Raw genomic sequence first — 11,172 nt, 5'->3', positions numbered from 1 at the left:
GAAAGACAAACATTTATTTCATGGCACCTTTCCTGCCTGTGGTGTAGTCACTACCCTCTCACCTTTCAGCAAATCCCATACCCCCTGCCCTGTAAAAGCTAACTGTGATATTTTGGATGTTATTTTCCTACATTCTCTGTGACTATTAGGACAGCATTTTTTGAAATTGGTTCCAGTATTGAGCGAGCGTGCTGCAGTCGGCAGCAGCCAGACAGGCATGCAACGTAACCCTTGTGTGCAGGTGGAAGTGGGTGGTTAAAAAAAACATACTGTGGGCGAGTGAGGTTTACTCACTGCAAAGCCTCGCTGGTTTCCGTCACACTAGCGTTTAGCATAACCCAAACATTTGTGTCCTTTTTTACTCTGCATGTCACAATGTTTGCGGGAATGGGCGGTGGAGTAACACACATGTTGATCACAAAATCAGCGGGATCAAGAAAACAGTCCCGCGCAGGTCTCTAGTTGCGCCCTGTCAAAGTACGTCCACTAAAGTGCTTGTTTCTCAGGTTGTTTTTACAAGTGTCTGACAGCATTGTGGAACCAATCCCCACAGAGATGGGGATTGTTTTTTTTATTTTTTTTTGGAAAGAGTAAGATCCTTATTGTTTAACCAGAAACCGTCACTATATTCTTGTCAAACCACCAGACTCCATTGACAAAAACATATATATTACCTCTCCGGTTTACCGCTGCTTTGATTGGTTAGTTAGTTTGTTATTGTGTGACATTGAAAGTTACACAAAAACATAAACTAACAGACCGAGACGACACCAGACGTTAACAACACCACTGTCAAGAAAAGAGACATGAAATTATTTTAATTATGACAGCAGCCAGGGAAAATACTATTGTGAAATAAAGACTTTTGAAAAAGGGTATGTTTAAATAAAATGGTTAATTTTTTTTAAAAAAGAATTTCTTAAATTATTACATTCTTAGTATATTTTTTTCAATCAATTACATTTTTATTTCCTTTTAATAATCAAATATTTTAAGCCTGGCGTCTCAAATCAGAATAAAGTTTTAAACAAATAACACAGGATTGTTTCATGTCTCTTTCTCTGTTGTTCAGGTACGCAAAGTAGTGATGGACACAATGAAGAACATTCACCCAATCTACAACATCAAGGTACGTTCAGTCTGCTGACAGGAACCTGGCTGGTGAGGCAGCTCAAAAGCAATATCACAGGAAAGACTGAGATGTTTGGACAGACTGCATTCATGCCCAATGAAGAGGTTTTCCATCCTTGTTCTTGATCTCCTGACTGAAATATGTCTCTCTGGGTTTGTACGCCAAGGCTGGCTTGACCTGGAGCTGAGGGCATGAAGGACTCACAGATGCTCTGTAGCAGGCATTCTGTTTCACAAGTGTCATGGCATCTACATCAGCTAAGCAGCTAGTTAGAGGCTACTAGCATAACACAACCAAATCCCCAAACCAACTGCCGTGGTTGTGTTGCGTTGTGGGTTATGTAGGTTTGACAAGGAAAGAATATTTCTGCTTCTGTTGCATTGACTTTGGTCTTTTTTTAAACTCTCCTTTGTGAGTGCTAATGTTACAGGAGTGCAATGCTAAATAGGAGTACTCTTGCAGCTAGTGGTGATGTGGCCTAAACTCTTATTACCCACGAGTCCAAGCCCGAGTGGGAACCCGCGGATGCAAGGCACACTTCTACCTGTAGGGGGCGCTATAAGCAAGGTCAACGCGTTTGGCTTTGGAATGCCCACCTACGAAGGCACATATCAAAAACATTATGTTCGGTGGATCCACCTGAATCTCGTGGTATAGGCCACGCCCATTTCTGTCAATTTTTTCCCCTGCAAAAACGCAAAATCTGAAATGTATTTTAATAAACTCCTCCGAAGCCGCAAGTCCAATCGCCAAACTTGGCACGGATAATCTCTGGACCAAGCTAATGAAAGTTTGTAGAGGAAATTTTCATCCGACCAAAAATGTTGCAATTATATGCTAACAAATATTTGCGCAAAACACTATAAACAGGAAGTTACGTCATATCATGCCCTGAGGGCCTGTGCAAAATTTGGTGCAACTAGCCTGTAGGTGGCGCTATTTAACCCCCCAAAATTGTTCCTCTATAACCACAAGTTGCATTGATATTAAAGTTGAGCAGAATTGTTCAGGATGGTCCCCTGGACTTAAGTTCATCCATGTGTGCCCATAGGTGGCGCTGTTACTGCAGATTAAAGTTGTCAGAAAAAATCCCATTGACTTGCATGCATTTTATATCTCCACAACCACGAGTCCGATTGACACCAAATTTGGGTCAATGGTTTCCCATGGGCCCCTGATGACACCTGAAACGTTTGGTGCAATTCGGCTTATAGGTGGCCAATAATCGAAGCTCAAAACCCATAGGAAAATCCGATTCATTTGAATGGGATTCTAAATCACAAAAACTGAAAAAACAATTTTCTGAAGCGGCAACTCTGATCGGCACCAAACTTGGCACGGAGCATCTCTATACCAAGCCGATAAAAGTTTGTAGACAGAATTTTGATCCGCCAAAAAACGTCCGAATTATAACCTAACAAATTTTTGCCAAAACGCAACAAACTGGATGTCCCCCCAAACTCGGGGACCTTATCTGCCGCGCCCTCCCTCTTGGTGGAGCTACTAAGCGTATAACAATTAACACTCCCATAGACATACATTCATTTTATCTCCGTAACTGCAAGTCCCTTTCATTTCAAACTCTGCTCATTTCAACTCGAGCCAGGGTGAAGCGCCCGGGTCGACTCGCGCGGGGCGAGGTGGCGGCTTGCGCCGGGAGGCTTGGACCCCGCTTAGAACTACTTGCAGTTCTAGTTTTTTTATTAGTTTTAGTGGTTGACTATACCACTAGTCGAGTAGTTGGTGAAGTCCCTGGTTTAATTTTTTAAAATAAGTTTTGTCATCAGTATTTAAGAAAATCATTGAAAATCTGAAGAGAATTGTTTTGTCAGACAGTTTATAATAATAATCTTATTATTACCACTGAATCAATGTGATATATAATAATGTATCACATTTCTTCTTCTTACTTCTACCACCCCATTCCAAACTCTGTGACGGCTGGAACCCTCAGACACTGATGATCAAACGGGAGCTGTCCAAAGACCCCGACCTGCGGATGCAGAGCTGGGAGCGCTTCCTGCCCAAGTTCCGCCACAAGAACCTGGCCAAGCGCAGGGAGCCCAAGAAGAAGAGTGTGAAGAAGGAGTATACACCGTTCCCTCCATCACAGCCAGAGAGCCAGGTCAGACATTTGCACATTTATCTGAACATTTACCGTTGAAATACTGCCTTGATATTTTCTGTGGAGATCACAGTAACACTCGTTAGTTCAAGCACTAAAGCTATAACATCTAATTTAAAAGAGGCTTTAGTTATTGGACAGATGTGCACATTGAGACTTTATTTCGACATTGATTTTAACTCTGTGGATAATCTTTGAAGGTTGACAAGGAGCTGGCCACAGGAGAATTCTTCCTTCGTGAAAGTGTGAAAAAGAGGAAGAAGATGGAAGCGATCAAGGTGAGCACTGGATTCATCTCCTGCTGGGCTGTAGTGTCTGTTTATATGACTATCTAGGCCACATATATGACAAGAGGCCACATTTTGTATGTCTCTGGGAAATACTGCTGAAACTCACCCTAAAATGGAAGGAAGTGGAAGAGTTCCATCACATTTTGAGAACTGGCAATTGTGTGATTGTCATTGTTACTCTTTCTCAGGTGAAACAAGCAGAGGCACTGACCAAGAAGCAGGAAGAGCGGAACAAAGCTTTCATTCCTCCCAAAGAGAAGCCTTTAATGAAGAAAACCACTAAAGGTAGAAATGAAAGAACAAACCAAAGCAAAAAAGTTTGAAACTGTGCACTGTGAGAGTACAGCTAACCTCTATCTCACCCTTGTTGACCTTTTCTCCATCACAGCTCCTACAGAAGGAAAGCTGGACATCGAAGCCATTAAAGAGAAAGTGAAAAAAGCAAAAACCAAGAAACTAGGCGCTCCACCAGTGAACCCAGCTCCTCCCACCAGCAGCAACACCAACAGAAAGAAAAAGAACAAAACAAAAAACAAAGGCTAACCACAGGCTGTTGTCATGTGTACCATGTGATATGGTATGTGTTGGCCAGTCATGTTGGACAAAAAAGGACTCAGGAAGATGTGACATCAGACATCCAGTGTGTGTGTGCTGGGATCAAAATTAATTCCATCACAAACTGTCATGGAAGTTTATATTGAACTCCTTTTGTTGGGAGGATTTCCTGTTCATATTACATTGTATAATTTCCTTCTATCTGGAGACCAATTCTCAGTCAGAGGAGATGAACTGTCTGTGAGTGCTGTGGTTCATTTTCCTCTTCTGTTTTGATAGACTGTCCAGATTTTGAGTGGCCAGTATTTATGTTTAGACTGATGTGTGTTCAGGAGAAGGCAGAAAAAAATTAAAATGTAAAATTAAAGGTAGATTTTTAACAAAATTTTTTGTAGGTTTGCCTTAATTCCTTTAGGTCAAGGAAAGATTTTCCCCAGCAGCTTTGTTGTAGAGGTACAGTATAGTGATTTAGCAATATCTCATGACACAAGTTCATAGCAGACTCCACATTTATGAGTGGTTTTAAAGCCCAGTTAATGAAAATAAAGGTTAATGTTATCCTCCTGTTCACATTGATTTCATTGCAAAGATCCGCTGATTTTACTCACGGAGCCTCCGGCTGCTTAAATCAGATGTAAATCTTTTCCGTTGCTTGCTTGTAGTTTAGTGACTTGTTTAAGCCGACTCCTTACTCGTTTTCTACTTCTTACGGTTGTCTGGAGGAGGTTTTTGCGACTCACCACTCAAGGAAAAAGCACTGACAGAGATCTTTCAATTCAGTTCTTTATGGTTTATTGAAGAATTTTTTTTTTTCCTGTGGTTGACTTTCAACAAATGTATCAAATTGAATTCCTTTTCCACAAGTCAGTGATCACTAAACTATTTCACTCTTCCTCTCCCATTCAAATATAAAAACACCTGCCAAGCAGTCATCCTTTCACTGATTATAAGTGTGGGGACCTAATTAAAATGAGGAGCGTTCGATAAAATTTTACAATATTTTTATATAAAATTCTTTTCAAACAATATAAAAAGAAAAAAAAAACATACACACACACACTGCTTGTCCATAACAACGATAAAAATAATACAAATCAACTACTATGGCTTCACCAGGTGGCATTTTACGCAAGATATCAAATGAAGTAGTCTATTGCCATCTGCATCATTTAAGGGTGCTGGTTTTGGTACTCGTATCATAAAATTTTAAACGTTCCCCAGTCTTAGCTATGGTACTTGGGAGGCACCTGAGCAAAATTCCATTTATTTTGATCATCTTTTGAGATGTATCTTTGACTTGAATGGAAGTCCACCTGTGGTGTGGTAAATTCAATTGATATATGGATTGGAAAGACACTATATAAGGTTCCACAGCTGACGATGCATATCAGAGCCAAAGCCAAGCCATGAGGTCAGAGGAACGGCCTCCAGCCCTCAGAGGCAGGTTTGTGTTGAAGCAAAGATCTGGGGAAGGCTAGTCACGGCAATTATGTCTTTATAGCCCTATAATTTCGTCACACTTTAAAGCTTTAGGCTCCCTTTATCCTTAGACACTCATTTGGGATAAGAGGGACACCCTACAACTTGTCACATCATACCCAAGAAGACTCAAGGCTGTAATTGCCACTAAAGGTGCTTTAATTAAGTACTGTATAATGAGTCTGAATACCTACGTCAGTGTTTCATTTAGGTATGTAGTTTTTATAAACATTTGTAAAATCCTGACTGAACCAGAACCGTAACACTGTCAGCCATAAAACCAAAACAATTTGCTGAAATGTGCTAAATGCTCCGTAGAGCTAGGGGAAACTGCAGAGTTGTGGGTTCATCACCATGAGTAACTGCTTTTACATTTAATGTTTGAAATTTGACTTTGATTTTAATTTATATATATATATAAAAAATGACTTGTACAGCTTTAACTTGTGCGCCACGGCAGTAAAATGAACTATCACAGTGGACATTTTGTTCCCTTGAGTTTTCTCTCACCATGTGTCTGATGGTTTAAAACTGCTGTGTCACTTGTGGCTTTACAAACAAGGTGGTGGGTAGGATGTGGGTACTTTTTCACAGTTTATGTACGGCTCTGCTGGGACCTGAAAGCTGTCTATAGACAAAAAAAAAAAAAAGGTTGAATTAAACTTGAATCTTTATCAAAATACTGACTGAATAAGTCCATGTCCTTCAGGTCACCACAGTCTATTCATAACAGAAGACATCGGGGTAAAAGTGGTGGACTGCATATGCTGTGATGAAGGTGAAGATTATGCCGACGGGACGGGCGACCAGAATAGACACGTAGTTGGAGTCTGAAGTAGCCGGGCTCCCAGTAACTGGATCCCAGTCTGGGGTCCAGTTGTAGCCTGGAAAAATGAAAGTTGGATAGGGTGATTTCCATGGAAAATATTGATCACTTCTTCACTAACACGCTGTTTGACAACCCTTTTTTATATTTTATAACCCAGTTGGATTTGAAACAGTATGTTCCTGCTTTCTGTCACTCACTTTTCTGTGTATCTCGTTCTTGGTTACCTGTAAAGACATGAAGACACATTAGAGATGGCTACTTTAGCACCTTTTTCTTGTTTTGACATCCTCTTCTTCAGATTTGTATTCAGGGATAAATACACATTTCTCAGTTGTTGTTTTTTTAATTTGTAGTTTTCAACCGGTCTTGAAATTATTGAACTGTCAGAATGTCACAAAAAGCAAAGAAATAAAATGTGGTTTGGGTGAAAATTACAGACAAAAGCATTGTTTTAGCCAAACTCTTAAACTTAATTCCAAGTCCAGGATATAAATTAGTTTTTGCATCAAAAAAGGGGACTGAATATATACTCACGGCAGAGATTCTCCTCACAGGTGTCGTTACATCCAGAGCAGGCTGCCCCCTGAGTTTCATATGGTCGCCTTCCGTTCACATTACCCCTGCACCAGGAACCATCATCAAAGTTAAAATAGCGACCCATCTTTTAGGTAGCACGTGTTTGTTCATTCTGGGGTCATCTTTTCTGTGAATTTCCCATCCTCTCATCTCCCTACTTTCATTTTTTCAAATGTTGACAGTGCACCTGTATTTGTCACATTATTTGCTTTAAAATGTGGTGATCTAAAAAGCGGAGCTGAAAGGATGAGAATGACATTATTCTATGTTCATATATTGTCAACATTCCCCATGAAAAGGCCAAAACCAACAATGCATTAGTCCGTCTCTCAATAGTGTCTGACTTCCCTACTTTGTCTGTGGCATTCAGTCCCAAGCCCAGTGGTTCCTACTGAAGACGTGTATATATAGTTTCTTTTAAAAAAGAAAAGAAGTCCTGTTTCCTAAAACAGCCGAAGACTTGTACATTACTTAATCAGTAGGAACTACTCTATTTGTTGGGGCTGTTTTCATTAGTAGGTTACTACATATTTGGAGCTGTAGTGAATATTCATGGCAACAGAGGATGTAGGACTGAGTCAAAATAAACAAGTGTGTGCTCATGGCAGTGATGGCACACGTCACCCAATGCAACAGTGGGGCTCACTGATGTGTTTTTGGACAATAATGTAGCTCTTTGGCACAGTGTAATAAGACAAAATAAATCAGAGGATACATACACAAAATATTAATTCGTAGTGGCAGAAGAAATATTCAGATACTTAACTTAAAAGTAAGTAAGCAAAACTTCAAAGTGAATAAATGTACTTTATATCCTGTTAGATTCCACCACTGCTTATCAGTAGTATCCATTCATTGTTGGTTTAGGTTTCATTATGCAATTTGTTGATACTAAGAAGAACCTTGTGTGGCCTTGTGTTTTCATGTGCTGAACCTTGCAAAGTGGTTGAGGTGAATGTATATAGAGGTATGCCACTTCCTTTTTATATTTAAATTACATGAAATGAAACTGAAACCTTGACTAACTTTTAACCCTACCTGATACACCAGCAGGGATATATATTAACAAATAAGGTGTACAGAGAACATTTAATTGGCAAAAAAGACAACTTATTTCTATGATCCTACATTGTTGGAGCTGTTTGAGTTGTGTGATTTTCTAAGTCATGAACTCAGAGTTGTAGTGTATTTTTAGATGTGTTCAACTTACGCTCTAGCATAGTTGCATACAAAAATAACGCTCTCTCCATCATGAAAGTTCCTGACACCATTTTTGCACAGTTGAGCGGCACACCCAACTTTGTAGCTGCTTGCCCACACAACCTGGAGTAAAACAAAAGGGTTAAATTGTGCAATGCAGATCAGAATATGAAACACGTTTAGCAGTTCCCCTTATTAGCCCTCGTATCTTCAAGCCTTTGTGATTTTAACACAAACAGGGAACAGAGAAAAAGTACATTGTTGTAATGTAAAAGCAGTAAAAAGTGCACACACCTGTGTGTAGTGGCCACAGACTTTGTTACATGTCTTGCTGTAGTAGTCATAGTGTTGTTTTTCATCCACCCAACTTTTTATGGCCTTCTTCACGTTAAATGATGATGGTGGGGAGCCTACCCATATGTTCTCTCCTACTGAAGGGAAGGTAGGGTGCACGCGGCGGACCTCTTTGAGGTAGATGTTGTGTTCAAACACACAGTGTCTTGCCCATGCTCTCGAAGTAATGGCCAAGCCTTCATCCCATGTCTGAACGAGCAGAGATAAAATTAAAAAAAAGCTTTCCGAGGGAGCTAGGTTGCAGTTAGCAAGCTTGTGAAGTGTACCATTGATTCCTGTCTCATAAATTCATGCTTCTTCTGTGAACAGAGGAGGGTTGAATTAAACTTAATGGTGCTATACAACTAGGAAGCTAAGATAGCTTTTCTCTATTTTTCTTGAGTCTTCAGCTCTTTGTTCCCTCAAACAAATGCATTTTCAAGATATTTGCTGTTGGTCAACGGGGCAAATTCATATGTCACGCTAAAGATTTGTGCAGATTTACTTTGCCCCTGCAAGCGAATCTGCTGATAATGTACATTTCATTGAAATAAATCAACTTCACGATGAAACATTGGGATTTATTATGCCGGTGTGAGCCAGACTTTACGGCACAAACTGAAATTTCATTTAAAACCAAGCTTTGTTTTGTAATTTGGGTGACCTTACCCTTTAAACATCTACTTTTCCTAGCAGACAAGCTGTTGGTTAGCAAAGTATCATTAGCATTTATTTCCTGGATGGTCCAGGGATTAAAGGCCACTACTGTACTTCTCTAAAACCAACAAAAAACAAAATAATCTCCTTTGCATTACTGCACAACGCTATGACATTTTGATATGTTGCTTCATTGTTTTAAGTCCTTACACAGAGATGTTCATATTATTTTGCTGACCCACTGCGTTGTTGGTGAGGTTGTTTTATTACTAGTCATTGCTTTATGATGATGAGGAAATAACTGAGAAATGGAAATACCCATAAATCTTACCATGTACAGCATGTCACTTGAAGGTGGCTTGACAGATGATCGTGCCCAGTTATGTTCCTTCACACATTCATCAATAAACTTCTCATCAGTGATTTCTAGCAGTGAGACTGAATACCCCCCCGAGTCCAGAATAATCCAGGCCCACAGTAACATCTCCACCATGCTCCCCATGTTTCAAACGATAAAACGCCACAAGTGAAGCCACAGACGCTGTGGTTGAAATGCACAAAACTGGAACAGGAAATTACTCACTTCAGTGAAACAGGATGTATGTGATGTTTTTGAGAGGTTCTATTAAAGAGATATAGCGGGTAAAACATGCAACATTAATCACACTAACAAACAAAGATGCAATTCTCTTTTCTTGTGCTGCCTTTAATTCTCTTTATTTAGTTTGCTTTTGGTTTTTCAGTTTGCCACAGTTTGTGATCTGTGACCTTTCCTCTAAATCTACTATAAGCTTGACCTTTTTCGTTTTTTGTGAAATATCTCAACAACCATAGGATGGATTTCCATGACATTTGGTACAGCAGTACTTGGTGCTTTGAGAATGTACAGGTGCTGGTCATATCATTAGAATATCATCAAAAAGTTGATTTATTTCAGTAATTCCATTCAAAAAGTGAAAATTGCATAATGTATACATTCATTGACTGATATATTTCAAGTGTACATTCATTTTAATTTTGATGATTATAACAACAACTAATGAAAACCAAATCAGTATCTCAAAACAAAATTTGAATATTGTGAAAAGGTTCAATATTGAAGACACCTGGTGCCACACTCTAATCAGCTAATTAACTCAAAACACCTGCAAAGGCCTTTAAATGGTCTCTCAGTCTAGTTCTGTAGGCTACACAATCATGGGGAAGACTGCTGACTTGACGGAAGTCCAAAAGACGACCACTGACACCTTGCACAAGGAGGGCAAGACACAAAAGGTCATTGCTAAAGAGGCTGGCTGTTCACAGAGCTCTGTGTCCAAGCACATTAATAGAGAGGCGAAGGGAAGGAAAAGATGTGGTAGAAGAAAATGTACAAGCCATAGAGATAACCGCACCCTGGAGAGGATTGTGAAACAAAACCCATTCAAAAATGTGGGGGAGATTCACAAAGAGTGGACTGCAGCTGGAGTCAGTGCTTCAAGAACCACCATGCGCTGACATGGGTTTCAGCTGTCGCATTCCTTGTGTCAAGCCACTCTTGAACAAGACACAGCGTCAGAAGCGTCTCGCCTGGGCTAAAGACAAAAAGGACTGGACTGCTGCTGAGTGGTCCAAAGTTATGTCATTTCCTTTGGAAATCAAGGTCCCAGAGTCTGGAGGAAGAGAGGAGAGGCACAGAATCCACGTTGCTTGAAGTCCAGTGTAAAGTTTCCACAGTCAGTGATGGTTTGGGGTGCCATGTCATCTGCTGGTGTTGGTCTACTGTGTTTTCTGAGCTCCAAGGTCAACGCAGCCGTCTAACAGGACGTTTTAGAGCACTTCATGCTTCCTGCTGCTGACCAACTTTATGGAGATGCAGATTTCAGTTTCCAACAGGACTTGGCACCTGCACACAGTGCCAAAGCTACCAGTACCTGGTTTAAAGACCATGGTATCCCTGTTCTTTATTGGCCAGCAAATTCGCCTGACCTTAACCCTATAGAAGATCTATGGGGTA

General features: G+C 40.2%; 2 protein-coding genes across 2 annotated transcripts in view; one reads left to right on the top strand and one right to left on the bottom strand.

Moving 5' to 3' along the window:
* The window catches only part of krr1 (KRR1 small subunit processome component homolog), a 9,726-nt gene extending 5,065 nt beyond the window's left edge, over positions 1 to 4,661 (top strand). Inside the window, exons 6-10 of the mRNA XM_046071785.1 lie at positions 1,073 to 1,129; positions 3,087 to 3,257; positions 3,458 to 3,535; positions 3,736 to 3,832; positions 3,936 to 4,661. Of these exons, the coding sequence (XP_045927741.1) occupies positions 1,073 to 1,129; positions 3,087 to 3,257; positions 3,458 to 3,535; positions 3,736 to 3,832; positions 3,936 to 4,090 (558 nt within the window). The 3' untranslated portion in view covers positions 4,091 to 4,661. The remainder of the gene's footprint in view (positions 1 to 1,072; positions 1,130 to 3,086; positions 3,258 to 3,457; positions 3,536 to 3,735; positions 3,833 to 3,935) is intronic.
* A 496-nt stretch (positions 4,662 to 5,157) lies between these two features.
* glipr1a (GLI pathogenesis-related 1a) lies at positions 5,158 to 9,661 on the bottom strand. Its single transcript, XM_046071786.1, has 6 exons — positions 9,508 to 9,661; positions 8,481 to 8,729; positions 8,197 to 8,309; positions 6,945 to 7,030; positions 6,608 to 6,634; positions 5,158 to 6,465 (listed from the first exon to the last, which is right to left on the bottom strand). Exons 1-6 carry the CDS (start codon positions 9,658 to 9,660, stop codon positions 6,302 to 6,304), a joined length of 792 nt encoding a protein of 263 aa, XP_045927742.1. The 5' UTR covers position 9,661; the 3' UTR covers positions 5,158 to 6,301.
* Between the last annotated feature and the right edge of the window lie 1,511 nt (positions 9,662 to 11,172).

Source organism: Micropterus dolomieu, linkage group LG16, assembly GCF_021292245.1.
Source record: "Micropterus dolomieu isolate WLL.071019.BEF.003 ecotype Adirondacks linkage group LG16, ASM2129224v1, whole genome shotgun sequence".
NCBI lineage: Eukaryota > Metazoa > Chordata > Actinopteri > Centrarchiformes > Centrarchidae > Micropterus > Micropterus dolomieu.
The sequence above is the reverse complement of the archived record's forward strand: the minus strand, read 5'-3'. Positions and strand labels throughout refer to the sequence as shown.

Excerpts from the sequence above, each read along its gene's own strand:
- glipr1a (XM_046071786.1), bottom strand. The coding sequence starts at position 9,660 with ATGTTACTGTGGGCCTGGATTATTCTGGACTCGGGGGGGTATTCAGTC. Across the intron at positions 8,310-8,480 it reads TCTGTGGCCACTACACACAG|GTTGTGTGGGCAAGCAGCTA; the intron begins GTGTGTGCACTT and ends GTTTTACTCCAG. Across the intron at positions 7,031-8,196 it reads GTATGCAACTATGCTAGAGC|GGGTAATGTGAACGGAAGGC; the intron begins GTAAGTTGAACA and ends TTCCTGGTGCAG.